This window comes from Agelaius tricolor, unplaced genomic scaffold, assembly GCF_023055355.1.
Source record: "Agelaius tricolor isolate 1412-34295 unplaced genomic scaffold, bAgeTri1.0.p SCAF_7, whole genome shotgun sequence".
In the NCBI taxonomy this organism is placed as follows: Eukaryota; Metazoa; Chordata; class Aves; order Passeriformes; family Icteridae; genus Agelaius; species Agelaius tricolor.
In genome coordinates, this window is record NW_027269267.1 from 6,760,372 (window position 1) to 6,786,955 (window position 26,584).

The following is a 26,584-nucleotide window of genomic DNA, read 5'->3' on the forward strand; positions in this document are numbered from 1 at the left end:
TTGATTCAATTTATGGAGATAACACCTTATGGCACATCTTACTATAATAATTGTGTGAAATAGGTTTGGTCTGATCACACTATTGCAGTGTTCATATATATGTTGAGGACTTTTAATTCTTACATGAACAGTTAAACTAAATCAACAACATAAAATGATGTAACAGCTAAGATTTGTACTTAAGATAATGCTGCAATGCTGCTCTAGTAGATAAAAATATGTCCAATATTGAATTACAGTGAACTGCATTAAGAGTCTTGGAACCAATCCAACACATCCTTTTATGAAAGCTGGAAAACTTTAAAAATAATATAAAATATATGAACAATAATTCTAAAGCTGATCTTATTCCCACTTGCTTTTTTTTATTATCCCTGTTTATATGAGACATGAAAAAACCTCAAGTATTTCTCACCCCTTCCTTTTAGGAGGACTATGTACTTCCCTCTTGTTAAAGTCTCTGAATATATGAAGCAGTGGTGTTAAAAAAAACCAGTTCATGGATGAATCAGAATAAATAAACCACCTTAAACAGTCTTGAATACTTGAACAGTCTTCCTCTGCCTGCTAGAAATATCGAGATCCATGTCCTCTATGAGCATAAGCAGATGGAATAAATGCAGCAGGAAGACAGATTAGCATTTCACTGTGGAACAGGACTCTCCTGGCAATCTGTGAGAGTTCTGTGGAGGATTAAGTCTTCAAAGAAGAACACCTATTGTAAATGACCTGCTATCACCTCCAAGTCTTTTGTGATTTTGTCACACCTGAACACCAACAACCCCATATCCCTCTGCTCTTGGCCCCAAAAAATCACAGAGAAGGGAAAGAAAGGGATTAAAAATCAGAACTGCATACAAAAGTGCAAGATTTTACCTATATTGGATTTTCTTCTTTAAAAAATTCTACCTAGTACTTCCATGATACATTATGTCCTTAGCACCACACTATACATAACTTTGTTGTACGAATAGAATGGAAAATACAGTTACTCTACTCAACCTTAATATGAGAGCTACGTGCAGTTCTTTAAGTTAGGACATCAACTTACACTCATGCTGTCAACAAGTGAAGAGAAATCTAAATTAATTCAAAGCTCTAATTTATGAATACTAAATAGCATGATCCGCTGATGGCAAAAGCCTATGTTGAACAGGTGGCTTTTCAAAAAATTAATTACTCTAAATCTAAGTGCTTTGCCTTATTTATCTTACAGTTTATCTACCATTTTCACAGTGCAAACTGTAACAAGATACAGCTTCTAAGGAATGGTGCACAAAATACTTTTGAATGCTAAATGAGGAAGACAAGATTATGTAGCAGCTAGAATATTCTGAAACCTGGTAAAATTCAGCCAAGTCTCATCACAATCTTAAAACAATGGATTCTCAGGCTTTCTGAAAACTTTACTATTCTTCTCTTGTTAATTAGAATGCAACAGAATTGCATGCCCTGTACAATACAACAAAGGAATGACATTCATTTCACCACTATCAGTAAAAAAGCAGTAAGCTGCAAGATAAAATAATCCATGTTTTGAGCTCATAATTTAACCAACTTATTCTAATTTGAAGAATAAAAGTTTATGCACATTATCCTGAGGAAAGCATAATCATTTGCCTTAAAGATACACAAAAACTATTTAAGGAGAGGTGGGGGAGAAATCCTGCTCCATTGTTCCCAACCATCAGTCAGTGGTCACTCACTGCATCCCTAACTGCAATCAGGCTTAGCTCAGTAACACAATGGAACTTTTAGTGATCAATCAAGTCCTGAAGTCACACTCACTGTACCAACAGTCTCTGTACTGAGTGTAAAACAGACTGACCTAAACCCTGCACCTTTCTTTTTCCCCCATGAATTAACTCTATCTCCACAGGATTAAACACCAATAAAAGTCTGAGGACCTTTGAACAGAACTCCAGTGACTGAGTCCATTCCATTCACCACTCTCATCACTGATAAAGTAAAACCAAAACCCCAAGTGAAACCCAACCCTCCCTCACCCTCAACAAAAGCCCTGCTCAGTCCTCAAAGCCCTGGCAGAAATTACAACTCTTTTAACCCTGAGTTTTTCCATCAGATTGAAACATTGATTCCACCTGAGCCTATTGCTCCTCATATCCAAACCCTTCACCTAATGCAGCTCTGTCAAAATTCCTGCCTACCAAGCAAAATGAAAACAAGCCCCATTTACCACCTCTGTGCCAAGAAGGTGTTTTATAAGAGGCTTTGTAACAAACCCAGGCCACAGATTATCAATAACAAGAATTCCCAAAAGCCTGTTGAGTCATTCTGCTCCATCCCCACTGCTGAACTGTGCTAAAGGGAGTGCAAGTTCTTCTCCCAAAGTGTTTTCCTTTTCATGGAACTGTTGTGGCTGCCCCAAGGATGTTACAGTAATACAGATACTGACCCAGGACAGTAACACCTGCAAACACCTTAAATGTAGTAAAATCAAAATTAAACTATTTTACACTCGCACTGAGCTGAGGGTGAAGTAATCACACACTGTTAGGACACCACACAAAATACTGACACTGTCAGCTTATTCCAACTTACCATTGAAAGGCATTGTAATGGAAGTAGACCAAACCAAGGCCATATAAAAAGGCAGCATTCTGTAAAGGAAAGAAACAGTGTTTAAAACCCAGATAAAAGTTGAGCTTCTAATATTTTATCCATCCTTTGATATTCTATTTCCATTATAAGACAAATATATTTAAAATACACCTAAAACGAGAAGAGCCAAAAAGAAGCAACAAAAAGATAGGTAGACACTTAAAAAAAAAATGCAGTGATTCTCCATGGTTACAAAAAAAGTGGCTATTTTAGTGGAAGAGTAACCACAATATTCAAGTACTTTTACATCAGAGAAACTGATGTGCTCTGTTCTACAACAGCAGGGAAAGAACTGAAGGAGTAGAAATCTTCAGCAGTCTAATATAATGAAAAAAAAAATAGTTTATGACCAAGCATCATTTCATAGTCACAATGATTTATACTCACATAAAAGAAAACAGAGATGCACATTCTAATTTCAGTGTCTAATGCAGAACACTAATTAAATGAATCTGAAAATATGCTTAAGGAGATTTCACTTTTCTGAATACCAAAAAACACAAACCATCAATTTCAAACCTACAACAATAATATTCCTTCATTATTAATCCAGTTTCTAGCTCCTATCCCCCTATTTGCAAAAGGTAAAAACCAAGTCAAAACAACAAAAATCATTCCCCTTCTGGAAACTCATTTCTCCTCCATTTTCTTTTCATATAAACTATGACTTATTTCCAAAGTAAAATTACTAACAATATTTAATGCATGTTTAACTATCCAGTTCCAAAAATAATTATTACATATTTCCTAAATTAGGAAAAATAAATAAATTCCTTTTCCTTTTGCAAAGCTATGCCACAGCACATTTGTTTTTTATTGAGCAGAACAATTCCATTATTTACAGGAGACACTGTACATGCTGCCTAAGACACATTTTTAGGCTTTTCTCCTGTATAATTCTGATTCTGAGACACCAGGTATGCATCCCAAAGCTCTGACACATGGACAAGATCTGGATTTTCAGTTGTCAAAGACTGCACTTGAAGATAATCTCTCTGCCACTTGCATGCAGTTCTTTAACAAGTCAAATTTCTAAGGAGTTCCACAAAAGGAATACTAATTATGACTTAAACCCAACCCAAATATACAAGTTACAATCAAGTTTTTCCTACAAAGTAACTGGTAACCAGAAGACAATTCAAAGAGCAGCATTCATCAGAAACAGGATCCAGTATGATAATTTGATTATCCTTCATTTGCATAGTCTAAATGCAAATTAAAACCAGGGGGGATGTCAAAGATCCTCTCATGAATGCAGCTGGATCCCAGCTTCAGCAAGGGACAGCTTCCAGGAGAATGCTGTGGTATGAGCAGATACTACAGCAATCAGAGCACTGGAAGATGTTAACAGGAGTGCAGAGGGAAGTGCATAAACAATAGAAGAGGACACTTTATTACTACTGTAAACCCACATTCCCTTTTAATTGAATAAAAGCACACCATGGACATCATAAAGATAAAGTGTCTCCAATTCCATATTCTGTGTTTTTCACATGTTCCAAGTGTGCTCTGGTAACAGGAAGATCAGGAAGAAGGCAGGCTCAAAAGCAGAGCACACAATGCCCTGACTGAAAAGTCATTTTAAATGAAGAAGAAAGAGAGATTTTCATGTGGGCAACATGGAAGCCCACAAAATACAGCCTCCAGGAGCCATCACTATCTTCAGGCCAGCTCGTTTTTCAGACAGAACTTAACAGGACTGTCCAGTGTCCCCTCTGTTATTTCAAATCTCAGTCAAGTTTAGATCATTGTAGAGACTGAGAACAACAGTGATCACAAAAATCCTTCATCTCAACGCTGCAAAATTCAAACAAAATGTGCCAGACAACTAAAAACTCTTCAATTTGCAAAGAATTTGACTTCCTCTTATGAAACCTATTACAATTCACAGTCCAAGAAAGAGATTCAGAAAAATCTCCCAGATATTTTGATGCTAAGGGTTAACAACAATCCACTTTCAAGGCACAACAGAACCAAGATGCAAGTGATTTATCAAAATGTAATTTATGTATCAAGTTCACATAAAGCTTTCAAATGGTCCTCACAGCACTACAAATAAACCATCACTGTTCTGTCCTGTGCCTGGTTTTCCCACTTTTCTCTCCTTCTCCTTTTGAGACTGACCTTAAAAATATCTTAAGCTGCCACTCTCTTCTCAATAAAAAACAGGGCAAGATTTAATATTTATATCTGTAATACTTCACTTCAAATGTAAAGATGCAAATTCTGAAATGTCAGAATGGATCATGAATTTATCTGTTCTGAAATCCTAGAGCTCTAATCATATGTATCACCATGTATCAACTGCTTGTTGCTAATATTACTATCTAATAAGCTAAGATTAAAAAGTATCTTTTAAACTGTATTTGAACAGGGACAGGACTCACAAGGGCTGGAAGACATCACAGTGTCCCAAAGTGTGGCTGCACTTTCCCACAAAGAATTCAAGGCAAGATGCACATCAAGTCCATTACTTTTGCAGAATACCACCAAGTTCAAAATGCAGTCAAGCTCTTACTGGCAAGGGCCAATATGAAATGCCACCACAGCTTAACCAAGCAGGATCATTACCCAAATCTTCATCTACAAAATGTCCTTTTTAAAACTGTAAGATTCTGTTTACCAGGAACACACCCCATCTTAAGAAATGGGTTTTCAGTTTCTTCTATTAGTTTTGACAAGTTTCTCCCAAAGGATATCATTCCATGTATTCCAGTAAAGACCACTCCTGTGATTTAGTCTTTGCTATAAATAGCTGTTGAGGTAGAATTTAAGGCCTTTTTCCTCCATGCATTTTTAAGTAAGAAGCAGAAAACAAAATTATCTTATTACAGTCCTTTCCTTGAACTTTCTACACAACCCTCAACATCTAGAACATTTATCATGCTAGCAAAATGCATTCTTTAGCTACTAACTTCTAATTTAATTTTTATGTTATCTGGTATCTCTTTTCACTAGAATCTTGAGTGAAAAAATTATACAAACCCCCACAGGCTGTGCCTCAAATCTGAAGTTGAATGCTTGGGTTTTTTCATTCAACAGCCATGCTACACACACAGACAAATCAGAAATGCTATTTCCAAGCTGACATAATTTAAATTTTCTATGAACTACCAAAAAATATTAAAATGTTTCATACCAACCACTAGATGGCTCAAATACCTCTTTCCATTTTACATGCTTATGCAATTTAAGGAAATTGTCAAGTTGATATTGTTCAGTCTGTTACTTACATGCACTATTTAACGCTGAGCAACATTTCAATTTTATTTTCTAAGAGTGTGGTACACACATTTTGTCAACAGGTAACTCAGAAGGCAAAAACGTATTTGTATGCATCTTTTTATATATCTGGTGTGAATAAGCACATTGAAGACTTTTTGGTCTTGTTTGTTTTAAGCGATCAAGGAAAAAAAAATTCACCAATGAGAAAGACTCCACCCATCTCCCAGGCCTTTTACTGAAACTCAAATAACTGATTTTTTTTTTTAGGCTCTTTGAAGCAGAAGATGGAAACAGATCCCCAGCATTCCACGTGTTCTGTTCTTGAGGCATTTCAGGCCAAGTCCACACAAAGCCTTTTTCTCCACCTTCCAGGGGTGCAGCCAGCAGGTCCCACAGAAACACATCAGCCCAGCCCAGCAGTGACACTTATCTACAAACACAGGGGCACAAAAATGCACCTGTCCTGGCCAACATTGGCCACCTCACATTCAGATCACAAGCAGCCATCTTGGACTGGCTCTACCCTTGTGTGGCTGCCACATCTGGGTCCAGATGTTTTTCACTTATCTGCCATACACAGCTGAGACTGTGTATGTTACAGACTCCAAACTGGTGTTTTATAAACATAGGAATTCACTTCACAGTTATGCTTGCAAATGAAAATCTGTTAGGCACATCTAGAGAGTCAGAGAGTAGAAAAAAACATTAAAAACTCAAAGCAGTCTCAGGGCAGCATCCAGCCAGGTCCTTGCCATCTGGAAATGAAAAGGAGCAGTTTTTGCCATAGTTCCCAGCACTGCTGATTCACAAACATTCCCTAGCACTGCCTCTCTCATTTGTGCTGACACAATTATCTTCAGAGTACTATAGCCAACTGGATGCCAGAAGTGATCTGGATTATTAGTATCTAGGTAAAATGGATTTTTTTAAGTGGATCAGTTTCCCAGGCAAATTCATTTGTGGACCCCCATTAACAACAGCATCAGCACAAGTGAAAGATTGGTACACAAGTAAAAGCTCTTTAGGCCTACACTGTTCCCACCAAAATATCTATCAAACCTCCAGTGACTTCTCCAACATCACTGAAATCATCAAAGTCACATGTAAATGTTTCACTTCAGAGAAAGCAAGATCCATGGGTCAGTACAAGGTGGATAAAAACAAGAGATAACAAGAGATAACTTCTCAGCCTCCTGCCAGCCTTCTTCTTGCAGGTCCTTAATCAGTGACACACACAGGCAAATGCACCAGTTCTTCTATCCATAAATGCAAGTATCTCCAAGGTGGGTGCCAAGAGGATGGTACCAGACCCTTGCCAGTGGTGCCCAGCAAAAGTACAAGGAGCAATTGGCATGAACTAAAACACAAGAAGCTCCACCTCAACCTGAGGAAGAACTTCTTTCCATGGAGGTGGCAGAGCTCTGGAACAGCTGCCCAGGGAGGGTGTGGAGCCTCCCTCTCTGGGGACATTCCAGACTGATCTGGACACGCTCCTGTGTCACCTGCTCTGGGTGACCCTGCCTTGGCAGGAGCTTGGGCTGGATGATCTCCAGAGGTCACTCCATCCCTGACTATTCTGAGATTCTTTGTGACTCTATGGAGAAGGGCCAGATGTAGATAAAATAAACCTTTCAATTAATTAGAAATCAGAGTGTATCCCACCATCCTATATAATAACCAAAACAGGAGGAAAAAAAGTTCTCATGTAGCTGGTTAGTCAAAGAAAAATTATGGAAAAAAGATGACATTCAGCACCCTTATGAGAGATCAGTGACTGCTTTTCACTTGTTTACTGCTGACAGGAATAAAAAAGTCTTTGATGACATATTTAGCTTGCCTGCAGCAGGGTCTGACTGCCCAGGAGCCACTGGAGCCCTGAGCCCAGCCCACATCACCCCAGGCTGCACAAGACACGCGTGGGCAGGCGGCCACTGCTCCTCAGAAAACCTAACCAGGAAAACAAGGCTTTACAGCCTATGTCACATCCTCTGCTCACAGGGTCTCCTGGCCACCTGTTCAAAGCAAAAGAACAGTTTTTGTGTTTAAATGTGTGAATATGTTTATTCTTTACTGAAATTCAAAAAAAAAGAAAAAAGAAAAATGAAGTTTTGACACTATGGTGCCTAATTCTTCCTCCTGACACTACTCAAATCCGTAGTAACAACTCCCTAGAGAGTTTATACCAAATAAAAAATTCCATTTAGGCCCCTGTTTATAAACAGTTCCAGGCCCTTGGGAGCTGGAGCTGACAGGCTCTAGCACAGAGACTGTAAGTGCTCAGGAGAAAGAGGGGAGGGTTCAAATAAAATTTGTTTACATTTGTATAAACATGAAAAAGAGAACTACCCATCTACATGTGCTGTAAGTTCCAATCACCTGCAAAAATAGTAAGAACCCTGTGTGTATGGTAAATTAGCATCATTAGTTTTGTCTTCTTCAAGTTTTATAGTACCTAAAAAATCATCACATTTATACAGGACTTGAAAATACAGCTATCTCTAACATGCTTGCAATGACTCTGCTTCTGGAGCAATAATCATAATATTCCAAAATTTGTTACTGGGTGTGTGTCTGTATCCCAGTAGCCACGTGAAAGCAATTAAAATATAAAAGTCATTATTCCTGGGACAAATACATTCTGTCATAGGTAATATCTTGGTAAATAGCTACAAAGTAATTCCTCATTTTCTTGAGGACGATCTTTTCTGAGAGTAAATATTGCCAAAATACACCTACTACTTCCAGAATAAATTTATCTTTCTTAATTCATAAAAACTTTTTTTTTTTCATAACAGAAAAATTCTTACTAGAAATTAGGGAGAAATAAAACCAAAGAAATCAAATAAAAATACCACACCATCTACAAATTGTGAGGTTTTTTCCCTTTTTAAGTAGTACCTATCTCTGAAATTACTATGCTCTCTTGGCCATCCTACTCATCTCCTCTTTAGGGAAGACAGTACATTTATCCTTTGCAATTTCCCAGCAGTGCTGCATTTCCACATTCCCTGAAGCTCCCCTCTGAAGGAAAACTACTCTTTCAACTTCTTGGGAACCCAGCAAAACACCCCACCAAAACACTTCTCTCCCCACAGTTTTGCTCATGGACTGAAACACACCTGGCAAGACCTGTGTGAAGAAGCTCAAGTAGGAGCCTTGTTACCCTCCAAGTGGCTTTCCAGCACTATCTGTAAACAAAAGCTTCCTGACACGCAGGGATGGACAGGTACATCAAGACAAGATTACTGGAAAATTACTGAAATCCACATAAAGTAATTAATTCAACAGACATTCATTATTTCAAACACTCTTGAATAATATACTGTCTTAAAATTACTTTGTAGGGAGCACAGTCCTATGAAAATGAGAAGCTGACAAAACAATATCAAATAACTGAGATCCTCTTCAGTGATGAAGGAATCTATGCAGTTTTGCAAACCATGTATTTTTTTTATCCATAAATAAACCTAGCTCCATTGGCAAAAGGGACTTCTGATCAACTAGTGTCCCTCCAAGTTTGTCACACAAACAAACAGCCAAGCAAGTGTCTAAACTGTGATCATTGCTATGGGCATCTGATTTATGTGCCTTAAAATATTTCACTTGATGTAAACATCTTAATTTTTCACTTGGTACAAGTGTTCTCAATAATTTAAGTATTTTAACAGGAAACAGAATTTTTCTGACATGAATCAAGTGAGCAAAGGTGTTGTGCAACTCACCTCGAGAGATATTTTATCCAGATGATTCATGTAACCAAATTTAATACTCTCCCTGTAGATTCCCTGAATGTTGTTAACAATCACAAAGCTTCTAATTTATTTTGTATGATACATGACTTTATGAAGAAACATCCCCCTAACTCCAAACAGAAAACCAAGACTGACACCAGGTACTTTATAACTAAACCAATTTATCCAATGTTTGCACAAAAAGAGACAATCTCTCTGGAGATCACCTAGTCCAACCTTCTTCTCAAGGAAGGCACAACTACAGCATTCCTAGGATGATGTCCAATTGGGTTTTGACTGCCTCCAAGGACACCAATGCTGGGAAAGATGAAACAGGAAAGCCTTATAAATATGATTGTCTGGCAAAAGATTTTGAGAATATAGAAACTATAAGTGAGATTGAAATGAAAGCAAACTTTGAGATCCCTTAGTTACTGAACAACTAGAAAACAATGGTGTGGCTGGCTGAAGGTAATCCCCCTTTGATGAAACAAAACCCTCTGCTTGCAGACAGGCCCAAGGGTCAGAGCAGACCCTACCAGCTTGGCAGAAGGGGTCCAAAGAGGAGTTTTGAGGGTTTAAAATGTAACACAGTCTGGTAATGTAGTGATTCTTATAGGCTGTATGTAAATGCTATAGGATTTGTATATTGTACTAGATTGGTTAGTGAGAATTAGAATATTCAGCACAGAAGAAGATTTATTGTATTGTAATGGGAACCTTGCTCTCTTACCTTTTTACACTCTCACCCTCTCATCCTCTCTGCCCCTCTCTTCTCTGGGGCCTGCTCTGAGCTGTGGCAGCTCCCAGCAGGGCCCTGCACCCAGGCCCTTTGGAATAAACCCCAAGTTCCAAGCCCTGGCTGCAGAGATCTCTCATCTCCATCCATCCCGACTGTCCTACCCTCAACGCCCTGACACACCAGCCCCTCAAACCCTCCAGGCAACCTTCTCCACTGTTTAATCACCTTCACAAATAAAGAAATAAATACATTTTTATGTGTTTAACAGGAATTTTGTGTTTTCAATTTGTGCCTACTGCTTTTCCTTTTTTGACTACACACCACCAAGAAGATTCTGACTCTGTTTATTTGTAAAACTGGATAAGACACTCCTGATCCTTTCCAGGCTGAACAACTCAGCTCCCTCAGCCTCCAGTCCCTGCATGAGAGATGTTCCAAGCACTTACACAGCCTCATGGCCCTTTACTATCACTCTCACCCCACTCTATTCTTCTTGGGAGCCCAGCACCAGACCCAGACCTCCACATGCAGCTCACCAAGGCTCGGCAGAGAGGAAAGATCATCCCTCACCTTGGTGGCCATGGTCTCCCTTATGCAGCCAGGATGCCACTGGGCTGGCTCATGGTCACTTCATGTCCCAGGACACCCAGGGCCTTTCCTACAAAGCTGCTCCCCCATCCTCCAGCCTGTGCTGGTGCACTGGGTTGTTCCTCCAGAGATGAAGGACTTGGCTTCTGTCAAACACCAGGAGGCTCCTGGGGCTGTTCAGCTCCCTCTGAACAGCAGCACAACTCTGTCATCTCTTCCCAGTCTGGTCCTGCCTGTAACCCTGCTGAAGGTGCACCCTAGGCTGTAACACAGGTCACCCACCCAAGGTGCTGAAGAGCACAGGTCCCACTCTCAAGCCATGGGGTAATGGCTGGCCTCCAGCTGGACTTTGAGACATGTCCTGGTTTTGGCTGGAATAGAGTTCATTTTCTTTTTAGTAGCTGGTGCAGTGCTGTGCTTTGGATTTAGGAAAAGAATAATGTAAACACAGAGACACTGCAGTTGTTACTGAGTGGTAACAACTTGCCCTAAGTCAGGACCTTTCTGTGTGTCTCAGGCAGGCAGAAGGCTTGGGACAGCTGGTCCAGACTGGGCACAGGGACATCCCATCCCATACAAAGTCATGTCCAATATTCAAACACAGAGGAGCTGCCCAGGAGGGGCTGATCACTGCTCAGACTGCTCAGTGTGTGGGGACCAACTGTATTGTTCAGTGCTTCTTTTTCTTGGGTTATTCCTTTCTCTCTCCTTTGTGTTGAAATCATTATTATTGTTAATATTATCACTAGTATTACTGTGTGTTTCACTTAAATAAGCATTACTAGTCCTGTGTTTACTGTGTTTCACTTTAAATAAACTGGTTTTACCTCAGCCTGCATGGTTTTACCCTTTGTTTTTTCCCCAATTCTTCTTCCCTTCCCACCAGGGGGGAAGTAGGCAGTGAGCAAGTGGCTGTGTGGTACTGAAGTTGCCATCTGGGGCTTGACCATGACTGTGATGTTGATCAAAACATCATGATTGTGATGTTGATCACAATCCTCTGAGCCTGGGTGAGCCAGTTTTCAGTCTACCACACTGACCACTTATCTAGTCTGTATTTCATCAGTTTGTCTGTGAGCACATTACAGGAACAGTGTGGAAAGCCTTACTAAAACAAACACAAACAGTATCTTGTGGCTCTCATCCCCTCCACCGAGTTAGTCACTGTGTTACAAACAGCTATCAGGTTCATCAAGCATTATTTCTCCTTCATAAATTCATGGTGATTACTTCCAGTGACTTGCCTGCCCTGAATGTGCTGGAAACAGCTTCCAGGATAATTTGCTCTCATCACCTTCACAAGGATGGAGGTGAAGCTGACTGGCCTGTAGCTCCCAGGATCTTCCTTCTTGTCATTCTTAAGGGCAGGAGTGAAATTTGCTTTATTCCTGGCCTCAGAAACCTTCCCCATCACCATGACCCTAACAGGATAATTGAGAGTGGTCTCAGAGTGACAGAGATGAGCTCCCTCAGCACTCATTGACATATCCCAGCAGGTCCCATGGACTTGTAGATATTTTTTTTATTTCAATTTTCTCAAACTTGATCCTCTTTTGAGAGCAAATCTTCCTGGGTCCAGACCTCCCAAATGGTCTCAAGGGCCTTGACGGTGAGTCCTACCAGTAAAGCCCAAGGTGCTAACATGAAGTACCTCTGTATTTCCCTTATCCTTTGTCATTTGCCTTATTTAGCAGCAGACCTGCATTCTTTCATCTTCCTTTTGCTGCTGATACACTTGCAGAAGCTCTCTTGTTGCCCTTTATGTCCCTCACCAAATTCAACACCATGTGGGCTTTGGCTTTGCTTATGCAATCCCTGAATGCTTGGATGATCTCTCTCTATTTCTCCAGAGTCATCAATCCTTGCTTCTGCCTCCTGTGTGCTTCCTTTTTATGCCTGAGTTTTTGTCAGCAGCATCTTGTTCATCCATGCAGGATTCCATTCCTTCTTATCCAACTTCTCTCAAGTCAGGATGAACTTGAAGAAAGTTATTATCAAAAACAAATACGGACCAAAGAAGAGAGATTCCCCCCATCATGCTGTCCTGTAGGCACTTCCTTATTTTGCCAATACCCTTGAGGTGGGCCCAGATATTGATCAGCACAAGCAAATTAAACACTGAGCAGGTCTTCTCATCCTCTGCTTTTCTTTGGTGAGTAGTGCTCTTATTTCATACTAACTAAAGGATTTAGCTTCCCTCATTCCCATCTAGATATACTGACCTCAGAAAAACTATGAGATCTCCTCACAAATATTTTCCAAGTACAGAAACTAATGCTGGCTCATGTGTACACACAAACATTACTGGAACATCTTTTTTGGACTATGACATCTGGACAGTTCATTCAAATGTTTTATCCTCTTTCATATGGCAAGTGATCATCACCATTTACATCAATCTTCAAAATATTTTATGAAGTAGAACTACTAGCATGGAATTTTCTGTCCTTGATTCACCATTTTTTCCAACCCGTTCCAGCAAAGATAGGAATCCCACTGAGTTGACAAGTAGCCCCATTATTTCCCTGTCAGTTTCTCACTGCTGGAAAATCACTAGTGTTGGAAAAGAGCCTTACTATCATTAATTACACAGCTGCTCTACCTCAGGCACTCCACAGAAAATGGGAGTGGACAAGTTGAATATACTAAGGCATGAATGACTATAAAGAGATTCAAATACACACAAACAGACCAGCAAAAACCAAAGGAAAATAACCACAAAAATTAACTGAAAACTCTCTATGGTTGTTCCCCTCGAATCTTAAACCACATTATGCTGGGCAGTAACAAAAATCCAGCTGAATCTGGAACTCTGCTTAATGGAAAAATTCAAAGGTTAATTTTTAACCAAGTCCCCTAAGAATGCTGTTGCTGCTTTTATGTTGTTCTTTCCAGCTGAGTAACTCTTGAACCTGTTAGCTGCCTTCAAATGAGTTTTAGAGAAAGCAAGACTTCTCAAAGATGAAAAACTGGAGGAATGTCACTGAAAATGCCTGTTGGGTAGGAAAAAGAACCCCCAAGACAAGGCCTACTTTCAGAAAGCACATAGAGCTTAATTATTCTCTCCTCTTTGGGAAAAGACACTTAGCCCAGCAGCACAGCTTTAAATCAAGCATGTGCTTTTCCTGCTCAGAGATGCCATAGGAAACAAGATGTCATTGAGGATGCCTCACTAGGAAAACAAGAGGAATTTCAGTTTGTGTGTGCTTACGTGGGAGAGGGAAGGACAGGAGGTGTGAAAGGACAACAGACACCAGCTCGTCATTGCCCAGCTTCATTAACTCCAGCATAAAAACAGTTTGTTCTGTAAACTGCAAATTGAACAAAATCCCACATTTGGAACAAAATTCTGAGTATCAGCTTTAGAAAAAAACTTTACTAGCTGTTTTGAATCTTGACTTTATTTTTCATTAATCAGTTACATCTGAAAAATGGAAGCATTATCCGCTAGCACGTTTTGGGGTATATATTTTATGTATTCTTACATATGTATCAAAAATTTAAACAAGAATGTGTCAATATTTTAAAGGTTTGTTTTAAGAACTGAAATGCAAGATCATTGATTAATGGTTGCTAGTTAGGGATCAATCAATTATTACTGAAAATGATTGTCCAATTAAGACCGTAGTTGGTTAAGTAGTGATGGCTAATTGGTGTTCTAATTGGTGATTTGCTGTTTTATTTGTTAGAATGTACAAATACTTAAAATGGGCTACAAGAGCCAAGGCAGCAGGCCCACATGACAGGCAGCTGGGGGAGCAGACTGGATGGCCAGCAGCCAAGAGCAGAGCAAAGCAGCTGGGCAGCCCACCAACCATTCCCACAGAGCATTTCAATTCCATCAAATCATCATTTCTTAACAGAAAACTGTACCTCAGTAAATGTTCAGCCCACTCTGTGAATATATAGACTGGTGAGTTTAAGAGCCGTCAGGTTCTAAAGGCAAAACAAACCCAGAAAAAATACAAACAAGCCAAATGACAGGACACTTCTTTTGCCCTCCCTATCTCTGGCTATTCTGCACTGCAGCTCTTTCCTCCTCTGATCCAGAGCTCAGGTTGCTTTCCTCCCTCACTAATCCCTCTTCTTCTTACCATTGCATCACTGCTGCTGTACCTGATTTCACTTAATTACTTCTGTCAACAGTTTAATTTCTGAAAAATTAACTCTGACAAACTGCAAATGGAAACACCACGGCTGTCCTGGACTGGGAACTGAAACATTTTTTAATCCACTCCTGTTTCTTCACTTCTGACTACTACCTCACCATACTAGGTAAGAAACCTCTCAGAGTTGGTAGCTTTAAAATCTTTTCCTCTGGAGCAGTTTATACCTAAACTCAGCTGACAGCCTGAAGGAGGAGAGACAAGAGGACAAGAAGAGGGCAAATTAACCAACATCATCAAATGGGGATTTTCTCCTCCTCTGTCAATTCAACGTCCTTTGGCAAATATCACAGGGCTCTTATTTTAAAGACACCTTGCTGAGTTCCACAAATTAATTTTAGGTTGTAATTGCTGCTCCTTGGTCTGACTGGACACCTCCTTAGGCTTGCAAGAGTCAGCATAATCTCCTCTGCAAATAGTTCTTGGATAATGCTTTGATCATTTGTCTGAAATTTCATTCTTCTGTTCTGCTTTAGAGAGGAGGATGACTGGATTCTAGAAAAATGTCACACTGAACTATACTTATCCTTTACATAAGATCATCCTTTCCAGTATAGGCTTCTATTGTTCTTTATTGAACCAAATGCTGTTTGGGCTTTAAACTTTCTTTTCATACTCTACTTTTTCTGATACTAAGGCCAGTTCCCTCTAGACCATGAGCTGTGAGATGGTGGATACAAATACTTTCAAATACTGCTGTTTAAAAATATCAACATGCCATATGAAACTGAACTTGCTACCATAATTCTCCAAAATCTTTTTCTGTATTCTAAATCTGTACCACTCAACATTCAAAATTTATCTTATATTTCACAATACAAATGTTCACTTTCACTTCTAGTCATTAAAATCATTATTACTTTTCACTATTATTTTACCTAACTTTCCCAAGATTTTTCATCCTTAAACCTGTATTTTTCACAGAAGTGTATACAGGAATCATTCCTAATGGTTCCACAGACTGTCAATTACACAGAAGTTTTTGTATCACTTCTCTAAATACCTCCTATACAAAACCACCACATCAGCCCCACATTTACAACTTTTCCATAACACAGTCTAATATACACCAATTTACATTTCTTTTCTTAGATCAAAAAATGTGGAGTTTCTCTTTCCCATCTTTTCTGAATATGTTATTACAGTGTAATCTGAATCTACCTTCTTATTTAGAGTAACATTTAAAAAATATCATTTACAGCTTTCTCACACTTTCTTCTAAAGTCCAGTTGTCTATTATTAAGCAATTTCAGGACCATTTCTGAATTGAAAATATCAAAGATTAAGTAATTCACACCCACAGAAAGACAGTTCCAGGCCATGAAGACAACGATGTGAGCAGCTTCATAAACCTGGGGTCATCACCTTGTGGTCACACTTAGCACATCTCAAAATGGGAAGGCATAATCATCCAACCTGGAAATTATCCATCTCTTTACAGTACTTTGCTTAACAAAAGAAGAAATTTGTCTCTCAAATCTACCAGAGAACAAGTGCTAACACAGGAAGATTATGGGAATTAAGGCTATCTAAGTATTGCTCTGCTAGAAAGAGCTCCCAACGTAAAATAGAAAATATTTACTCCTTGGGAGATAAACCACAGCCATAGAATGCCTGCTCTGATAGACAGGGAACATGGCAGGCAGGGAGCCTAAAAAGGTCTCTCCATGATCAACATCAGGGCAAAGAAGAAAAAATAAATTCATTTTCTGGAAGGTCCAATTTGTGTTTGATGTCTTGCAGAAGCATTTAGGATAAGAGGTTTAGTGTTACTCCTCTCTTTTTAACATGTTTTCAATATTACATTTCATCCTGTTCTTAAACTCAATCACATCCACTTTATGATGTGCTTTAGAAAGTCCAGGCCATATTTAATTGTTTAGGGTGGTAATTACTTATCTAATTCTACCACATTCTACTTCCCAGTTTCTCTTAATAATACACCATGTCTCTCAAGCACTTTTAAACCTGTTTAGTGTCTTCACTATGTGTCTGGCATCCAATAAATATATTTCAGGCCCAAAATTCAGATTTTTTTGGTAAACAAAGAGAAATCTCAGGAAATTAATCTGTTTAAGTCCTGTCTTATTTACCTGCGTTTAAGTGAAGTGGGTGTTTCTCTATCAAGGATTTTGCCTTAACCTGGCTTTATGAGATCTGTGACTTTCTTCAACACAGCCATCCACCCTTCATCCTCTGCTTCTAGAAGTCAAATCTACCAAAATGCCTCAGGAGAAAATCAGCTCTTCTGGATTTAGCTGGGTTTGATAGTCCAGACCAATGAACTGGTTTTATCTCACATTTGACTGACACAACATAGACAGGAAATTTTTTTCCACTAAGGACAGAGTAATCCCTTGTGGACATGGCAGATTATTTGGGACATTCTTCCCAACAATTACAAAACTGTTGACCACCTTCTTTCCCCAGCCAGGACAATGAGTCACCATGGACAAATCTGTGCTTCAAGACACTGCTCCAATACCTCAGTGACTCCCTGGGTTCCAGACATGTAACCAAGTCCTAACCCTGGCACTTCCTCCTGAGCTTCAATCACCAAAACATCTCAAAACACACACATCTCCCACTTTGTATGTACAGGCTGTAAGACTAAGGATACACAACCAGCATTCCAGGGGAAGATAAAAAAATCAAGGTTCAGGAGGTTAGATAACAGGGAACACAGAAAGATGCCACAGGAAGTAGAAGGTGCATGTCTAGCAAAACACTAGAATTAGGAAAACCACTGAACAGAAGCATGCAAAAAAAACCCCAAAAATACCAGTTGTGTTCCTTCAAAGCCATTTTAATTTTATACTGTTTTTCCAATCAGCACTTAATATTTATTCTCACTTTAAGACAAGTTGCCTTCCTGTGACAGCACCCATCTGGGTTTGTCTTGACCTCACAAGTGACATTCACTATTTTGTGACATTGCTTAATTTTGCTCTTTAATGAAAGCCCAGGTCAGGAAAAATCACCAGCAAGCAGAACCTACAGGTCCTGTCTCTATAAAAGACAGCATTACAGCCATGGTGATCCAGGAGAGACTCCAAGGAATCTGTCTGACAACAATGCACAGGGAAGAAAGTTTAGGAGAGAAAAAGGCTTACATTCCTCTGAATCTCACTCATCCTGAGAGAAATGAAGGGCCTTCAAGACAAGCTTTTCTTACATGATTCAGACAGACAGAGGGCTCTGTTTGCCCAGATTTTGAGATCAAAGCCAGAATTGAGACAGGATTATAATGCTCCATTATGAACTAGATGGATGATTTAATTTATATTACTGTATTTTTATGGATTTCAGGGGGAGAGAGGAGATCATGTACTGAAATTCTTGATTCTTGTATAGCTTCACAGAATAATTCTGTTCCAGACAACATCCAATGATTGCATTTAATCAGAAAATCACCTTTCCTGGGCAAAAGGTAGAGACTGTGTCAGCAAATGGAAACACAACTACCTGTAGGTGATCCTGGAGGGAAGGGACAGGCTATCATACAATTCAGAAGTAACACTGTACTTTTAAAATGTTGCTGTTGCAGTTAGATGTAAGGGTAACTTCATTTCCTTTTCTATCACTATTTTAAGCCTCCCCCTGGCAAGAATACCATCCTAACCTCCAGTGATTTGTGGAGATTTTCAAAGGTTTCTAAAGCCAAACAAAATGTCATTGCGTTTAATTGCTCTTAATGGATTTTTCTCCCCTGAAATTGTTCATCTGCTTTTTGAAACATTTTAAACTGTGAGTCTGCAGCATTCTGCAAAACTAATGCAACTCTCCATACAACCAGTGATACAAAACCTTCTGAAAGATGCAGCAGGCATGAATTTCCTACAGCAGCTGACAGCAGAACAGAAAACACTGAAAATACCAGCAGGCCTTGTGTAAAGACATTCCCCCTTCTCTGCCACCTCTATGGGTTTCCATCCCTTAGCTTTAACAAAAACATTTCAGAATTATAATCAGCTTACCATCTTCTTTCCTTTCTAAACTGCAGATATGACTGAAACCCATTTCCCTTTCCACAGTGTTTAGCAGGATTGGAATCAGATTTTCCAGCTTGTTTTCAGAAAAAGTTCATAAAATTCTGATTCCATCATTAAGATACCTGGAAAGAGATCTGTGCCTGACCCCAATAATCAAGAGTCCAATAGGTAAATAAATGAAATGGAACCCAATATTCCTTGGGAGGAAAGAAAAACAAGACCTGAAGTATTTTTAGAAAACATGTTAATCAGCATCAGTGTAGTTATGATGTCTGCTAATACAGCTTTTATTGCTGTTTTTTTGGATGACCCTGAGAATTCTGAAGAGTCTAAATTAATGCTTCAGCAAGAAAAACACTAAGTAAAATTTAATTTAAAAAAAAAGACTGAATGAGGAAAAAAAGAAAAATAGCTACATTGATTTCAGAGCACAATCATGCTCAAACACTAATCTAAAACCATTTTGAATTTTCTGCCTTTTCTTCAAAGCATGAACTTAATATGCCTCACACAGGCTGCTGCTCAGAGAGTGCTTAAGGAGACCCCAAGCTCTTTGTCTCCCCATCCTCCCACCTGCTGCCTTCCCCATCTATCTGCAAGAGATGCACTCACACTTCCACCACTCCTCTCCCACCCACACCCACCACACGGAAGAAGCTGAATCTGCATCCTTCAGAAAAGGAAGAAAGGATGCAAGCTCAACACTTTAATTAGGTATATGCTTGAAAGAATATTAAAAAAAAAAAACAACTGAGATTCCAGCTCCAGAGAGAGCAAATTCAAAACCACAAAATTTGCAAAATAAAGCAATTCTTTGTTTTTGAAACTAGCAAACATTTCCTCTTTTTAAAGAATGAACCTTAAAATGTAAAACAAGTCTTTCTGAAGAAGAGCCATTCATTAATGAGGCACTGTATCATGTTATAGATCAAACAGGAATCTACAAACTAGAAATATGAAAAGCAGGGTGATGGGTTTTGTTTTAACCTTTTCCATGCAAGGAAAAAGCAATCACACAGAGTACCAAGTCATTTGCCATTACTGTGGCTTCTGCAAACAACAGGCTTTTGAAAAACCATCACAAGCATTTCCAAAATAATTGTTTCTATTTAGAAAATGAGACATTTGGTCACTCAACTTTATCAACATTCAAGTATGATTCCTGCCTGCTGCAGATGCATCCCCTGTTGGAGTCAGAATGTTCTACTCAACTACCAACGCCTCTCCCCGACCATTCCCAACTGATGAGTTTCTCCACTGCCACACTCCAGCACATTTAATATTTCAGCATCCTCAATCCTCAGCCAAGGGGCTGAAGAAGGCAAGCATGCTATTAATCTAAATACTAGCACATGAATGATGACAGTTTTTACTCTGCACAAAGGAAACTTCTGCAGCAGGAGAACTCAATGTGAATACAAAGCTTTTCTGAAGAGACTTTTCCATCAATGCTGATGATATTTGTGTTTTTTCCTCCCAGAGTGTTTGGGCTTCTAGACAGAGATATCACATCCAGAGGGACAAGAGGAGGATTCCTGCTGAATTTCCAGGGTGAAGTCCCCATTAGAAAATGTAATGAACACTGTCTGGAAACAAAAGCCATTTCCAGGGTGAGGGGAGAGTGTTCCCTCTGAGATTCTGTCTTGCCTCCTCCTCTTCCTCCTGACCTCAGGAAATTTTTCCCCAAAACACATTATTTCCTCTTTAACATTTTCAGTATATTAGATATGTCAAACTTCTGAGTTCTTATAAATCCATTGATTAAAAGGGGATGAGTAGCTTAATGAATGAATGCACACAAAAAAAAAATCAGAACTGCAGACATTGAAATAATATCTTTTTTCTAATTTAGAGCAAATGTAAAATATTTCTAAACTAAGAGTAACATGACTGCTTCCTAAAAACATCTAAAGCTTGTTGGGACCCAAACAGGTGCATGTGAATTACATGCAGAGGGGGATTCCTTTGTTTTGTGTGATGACAGTTAATAAAAAGAGGCATTTAAAAAAGCTAATTAATCAAATTTATCATGAGGTCAAAGACAACATGTCAAAATTTATTAAATTCGCCAGTCACAGTCTTTTAAGATTTTACACCTTGTCTTGATACCTTTCAAGGAGAGGGAAGACACCCTCTTGTCATAATTTCATTACATAACTCATCTAGTAAGAGTAATTTATTAGATCCTTGTACAGTTTTCCTGAACACAAAATTGGACAGGCTGCATTATTTGTCTGTATTAACAACTGCCATATTTTGATGGGACTACCTAAGAATTCTGTGTTTTAGCTGCAAGAGGGACAGAATTTCAGACACACACATACCCACACCTCCTCCACAATGCACAAAACCCCCATCTATGACTCTTAAGATTCATTATTCCTTAAGAAATACCTGGATGAACATATGTTCTTTTCTAAACACGAAATCAGTTGTGCTTTCCTCTAATTAAACAGCATGAAATAACAACACATTTCCTTCTTAATCTTTCTTGCTGGCACTAATTTAACAACATGTTTTGTAAAAAAAAAAAAAAAAAAAAAAAAAAAAACCCACAAAAAAAGATAGTTCTTTCAACTTGTCTGCTTTACTGACTTTCAAAAAATTACATTTATTTTTAGCATGCAACACTAAAATGTTTTTCTCTTAAACCCAAATACAGTTATTAATTTGCTCTATTTTTTGTACATTTACAAACAAGTGTTATTGGCAACACAATCTCATTACCTTTCCAGCACTCCAGCATTTCCCTTTATTTATTAATAAATTTCTCTGAAGTATTTTGAAGGCATATACCTTCTACCATTAAGAGACAGAATCCCAGTCTGGATAAACACAGTTTAGATTTAAAAATCCCAATTTTTCACGTCACAGATTAATCATGCTAACTGATCACAGCTATGGGATTACTGACATAACCCCATTTACAGTGTTACCAAAGCTACCAAGCACTTCGATAGAGAAAAGAGATTATAAGGTGCACAATTCACAAATTTAGCTCTTCATTTCGTCTTCATACTCCAAATTTCTCTTGGGTCTTCATCTTTTAACAACTTATCTATCTTTTCCAATATCTTCTGAAATGCAATTTCCATCCACCATGACATACTAGAGGGACAAGCACATGATCTAAATGTATCAATAATCTTTAAAAATCCGTTACTATGATGATGCTGTATCTGCTGCATTTCATTTTCCCACTTTTTGTTTTGCCAGTATATCACAGGATCAAAGGGAAGTTTTTACCAGAACTGCTCTCATCCACTGCACCCCCAAAACCTAATTATTATGGAAAATATGCTCTCTTCTATTTTCCATCAGCATTTCAGTAAAATGCTTCGTGCACTTGCTACATCCTTTATTAGGGTAAACCCCGTTATTTTGTGGCAGTAAATTGTTAAGTTACCAACATCTGCAGTAACAGCTACACACATAAAAAATCTTTGCTGTTTAATTACTAAGAGTAGAGTCTCAGTCATCTTAAGTCACTCTTCCCCTTGCCAGGGGATCTCCAGCAAGGTGAGGGCACAAAGCTCAGTTTTACCAGCTGAAGCCCTGTTACTTTTGATCCACTCTAAACATCCCTGATTTTTATTATCTGTTTATTTAGCTCCCTGAGGGATCACTCAGTGCTTCACACTGCTTTCTTACTCCTTCCTCAAAACAGAGGCCATCCAGGCTCTTTGATGGAAAATTATACAGGGTTCCACCTCACCTGAATTCCACAGAGGTCATGGTTAGGGGGGAAAATTGGCAAAAGTCTCAGTTCAGATCTCTGCCAATCCACTCTGGTATTATTCTATATATACCTTCCTCACTTCTCCCCATATGCTGTTACCCCTAAAGTTTCAGTTTTCTTTTCTCATTTTCTTTTCATTCTAATTCTCAGCAAAGCCAGAATTTTCCTTCCCCCACATCCTGCCATTCTTCCTTCTTGACACATTTTCCTCTTCCTCATATTATTTGTTCAATCTCACTTGGCCTTACAGATTTTTCTCTCCTCAACCTTCCCCCTCCTTTTTTCTTTTTATGGACACAATCACTTCCCATCCTGTATTATCACACAGTATCAGACTCAGACTATTCCCAGACTGCTTTCCACAGCAGACTCCAGGAAAATGCTTATCTCCATTAAATCCCATAAAAATGCTTTTTATCTCCATTATGTTGATCCACTCTCATCAGCATCTTAAAATCAGGACAAAATTATCTCTGTTTTTCATTTTCTTTTCCATAACACATAATGTCATCATGCTTGTCTCTGTATTATTTTTCAGTTGTATTTTATACCTTCTCAGAACATAACCAGAATGTCTTCATCAGGATCCTTCAAGTGAAAGGACTGAAATCCAAAAACCTGTTTTAGTGAAAAGTGAGGGGTGGTGCAGAATCCCATGTGCTTCACTGACAACCATTATACTGTCAGGCAGAATTAAAGAGCATATAGAAGGTATTATTAATATCTCCATGCTTCACAGAGACACTGAATATTTATTTAATTCCTGATTTTATTTTTCACTTTCTGAATCTCTATTTCCTCTTTCTATTTATTCTACTCCTACCCTGTCATTTTGATTTGCAAATACATCCTGAATTGCAGGTTTTTAACGTACCCATGTGTAGGTCACTGCTGTATCTGCCAGTTCCTTTTGCAGTGTCTTCATCTCAGCAAACTTCAGCTTCAGTGAGAATTTTTGAAACTTGCTTTCCTGATCAGTTTTTCTCAACATTTCTCTGATTAAGCATCCTCTGATCAAACAGATTGTTTCTTTTTGCTTTTTCTGTAGGTATCCTGTGTTGCTATGGGGCAATAATTCATATTAAAGCCTTTTTGTGTAATTGTAAAATGTTGTTCTCTGAGGATCCTTAAGGGGAAATTTATCTCTTTATACAGAATCACAGTTTTCTTTAAAATAAAAGTTTCAAAAACCGAAGGGCTTGAATAAAAAGCAGTGTTAACAAATCATCCTACCTCTCCAACTTTTGTTCCAGGAGAATGTCTGTTCCAGCAACTTCTACTGATCCTATACAACTGCATTGTTTCAATTAATCCAAGCATTTATATCTAATTAAAAAATAATGAAATTTTTGATGAATTCTGTTTAAAAAACTACTTGGTTTTTTGAGTTTACTGCAGAAATAAAACAGTTGTGAGTCAATGAAGTGGAAAATTGCTGTCTTCTAAAGGATCTCCAAGGTGCAAAATGTTCTCTTATTTGCTGTTATCAGGATGTCTAGTAATTGCTTTTTGTCCAACTGTTTATAAAGGGAGACACAGACTTACAGTCTGGAGAAAAAGAGACAGCAAAACAGGCAAAATTAAAGAATAATGTTTTTTTTAAATTATTTTCCTATTTTATAGCATTAAGGAAGCATACCAAAAAAAGCCATTTCACCAAACAAAACAGAAAAAAAGTAGAGGGATGAAAAAAAAGCTGCATGAAACAATAAAAACAAGCAACAGGTCACATTTAAAAACTAACATCCATGGTCTTTAGTTACTTTAGCTCTTTGGAACCAAAAAGCCTTTCTACTAATTATAAGGGTTTTAGCCATAAGCTTGAGAAATTTCTACATAGCTCTAATTATAGAACAGCATTTTAAAATACTACCTGGCACTCAAATACACTTCAGATCAACATAAAAAGGAGTGTTATAAAATTGCTTTCTGCAACAAACTAACAACAGAACAGACTGAGATCATATCCCTCTTCCATGATTAGCACCCACATACACAACTGAATTTTCCTTTGGCATTTGGCTTTCTGAAAAGCATTTCAGGTTGGGAGGATTTTGGTTTGGTTGTTTTGTTTGTTTTGCTGGTTTGGTTTTTGGAAGTTTTTTTCTCTGTACAGTCTTGAATTGTTCCCTGTTTTATAAAGATTACCTGAGAAAAGTGAGGGGAAATTCTCACATTTGTATTTATATAGCCAGAATTTTGTTTTCAAGAATAATTTAAGAAATAAATATGAAAAATGGTAAAAATTTAGACAGCAATTTATTCTAATGTGCAGTAAACATAGGCAGGGAGTACCAAACAGGTGCTTTCCAGAACTAAACTCACAGCTCACCTTGCTGCAAAATTATGGGATTTACTTCCCCCTCTTCAATTTCTCTATTTTTTCTTAACACAACTCTTCAGTGTTCTACAGTACAGCCCTGCAACTGTAAATTCAGTTTGGACCACATTTGCACTTGTAACACAGAATTAGGTCTTTGAAAACCCTTCTTGGGGTTTACCAAACCTCTTTGATGTTTTCACCTTGTCCACATAAATGAAATCTTTATTAAAAAGAAGGGTGATTAAGGCCATTTTCATAAAATGATAACGAGTTCCTGACAGATTTACTTTCCTTCCAGGCAACTTTCCAACAAAAGTCAACAGTTAACAAGAATTCTATATCTGAATTCATGTTGGAGGATGTAACTCACTAATTAAGTGTTCCTTAAACATTTCAAGGAACATTCAGACTTCCTGACTGATCCACTCCAAGCACTGCTTGATAAAGAGATACTACACTTGAGTGTAGCTGAATAAAACTGAGGTCTCTTTTCTTTCTCAGGCACCCTCAACCCAAGGTCTAGCATCCTATTCCACAGTAAAGCCTACCTTGAAAATGAAGTAAGTCATTCTCACAGGAATGTCCAACATTTTAAGATGCATTTCTAAATTCTGTGCCTTGTCAATCCTTCAATTTATTCACCTGTAAATAGAAATGCTCAAGTACCTGCATACTCTGTTACTCTGATAAAACACACTTTTTATTAAAAAGAACTTAAACCAGCAGGATGCTACTCTTTGATGAATTAACACAGCAGAATGGACTTCAGCAGTGCTGTTGCCATGTTCCTCATAACTTGTCCACAATCCCCTGGATTTAAGTGTCTAGAAATCTTCACATTCATTCCCCAAGCACAGGTATGTCCCAAACACTTCAGAGAATCAGCATAAAGGAATTTTCTGCTCCCTAACACAGCTGTACCAAAAGGTTTTATTTATTCAAACTGGGCTGCTACAACTGCAGGCACACAATTCCAACTGATAATTTGTGAATATTCACCTACCTACAAAGGTCACAAGTCTTTAATCAAGATTATCAAACCAGACAAGGGCTGCAGCAGTGCCATGCCTAAGCAGAGATCTAATCTAAATACTGAATAACCAGGCTCTTCTCTCAGGAGCTCTCCCAGCAATCACTCTAGTAATGCCTCTTGGAGCCCCAAATCTGTGGAACAGGGTTTTTGGGTCTCTCCTGCCCTGGACAACCATGTCAGGGCAACAGATCCAGATGTCTTATACACTTACACTCAATTCACTCATGCAATGGAGTTTCTCTAGGACAGCCCTAACAAAACTCAGGTATTATATAAAAGAGTTCAGTATGATCAAGTCCATTATAATAAAACCACAAGATGATTAAAATAAGTTCCTACAGGTGCCAGATATCTGCCATCATGTTTGGATAAAATCAGGAATATCTTACTCCTTGCTGAGCTTCTAATCCTGCCTCCTCAGAA

General features: G+C 38.5%; 1 protein-coding gene across 10 annotated transcripts in view; it reads right to left on the bottom strand.

Moving 5' to 3' along the window:
- The window catches only part of KDM6A (lysine demethylase 6A), a 153,391-nt gene that overhangs the window by 76,877 nt on the left and 49,930 nt on the right, over positions 1-26,584 (bottom strand). For all 10 annotated transcript variants that reach the window (XM_071430276.1, XM_071430271.1, XM_071430272.1 and 7 more), the window contains exon 5: positions 2,563-2,621. In XM_071430276.1, the coding sequence (XP_071286377.1) occupies positions 2,563-2,621 (59 nt within the window). The remainder of the gene's footprint in view (positions 1-2,562; positions 2,622-26,584) is intronic.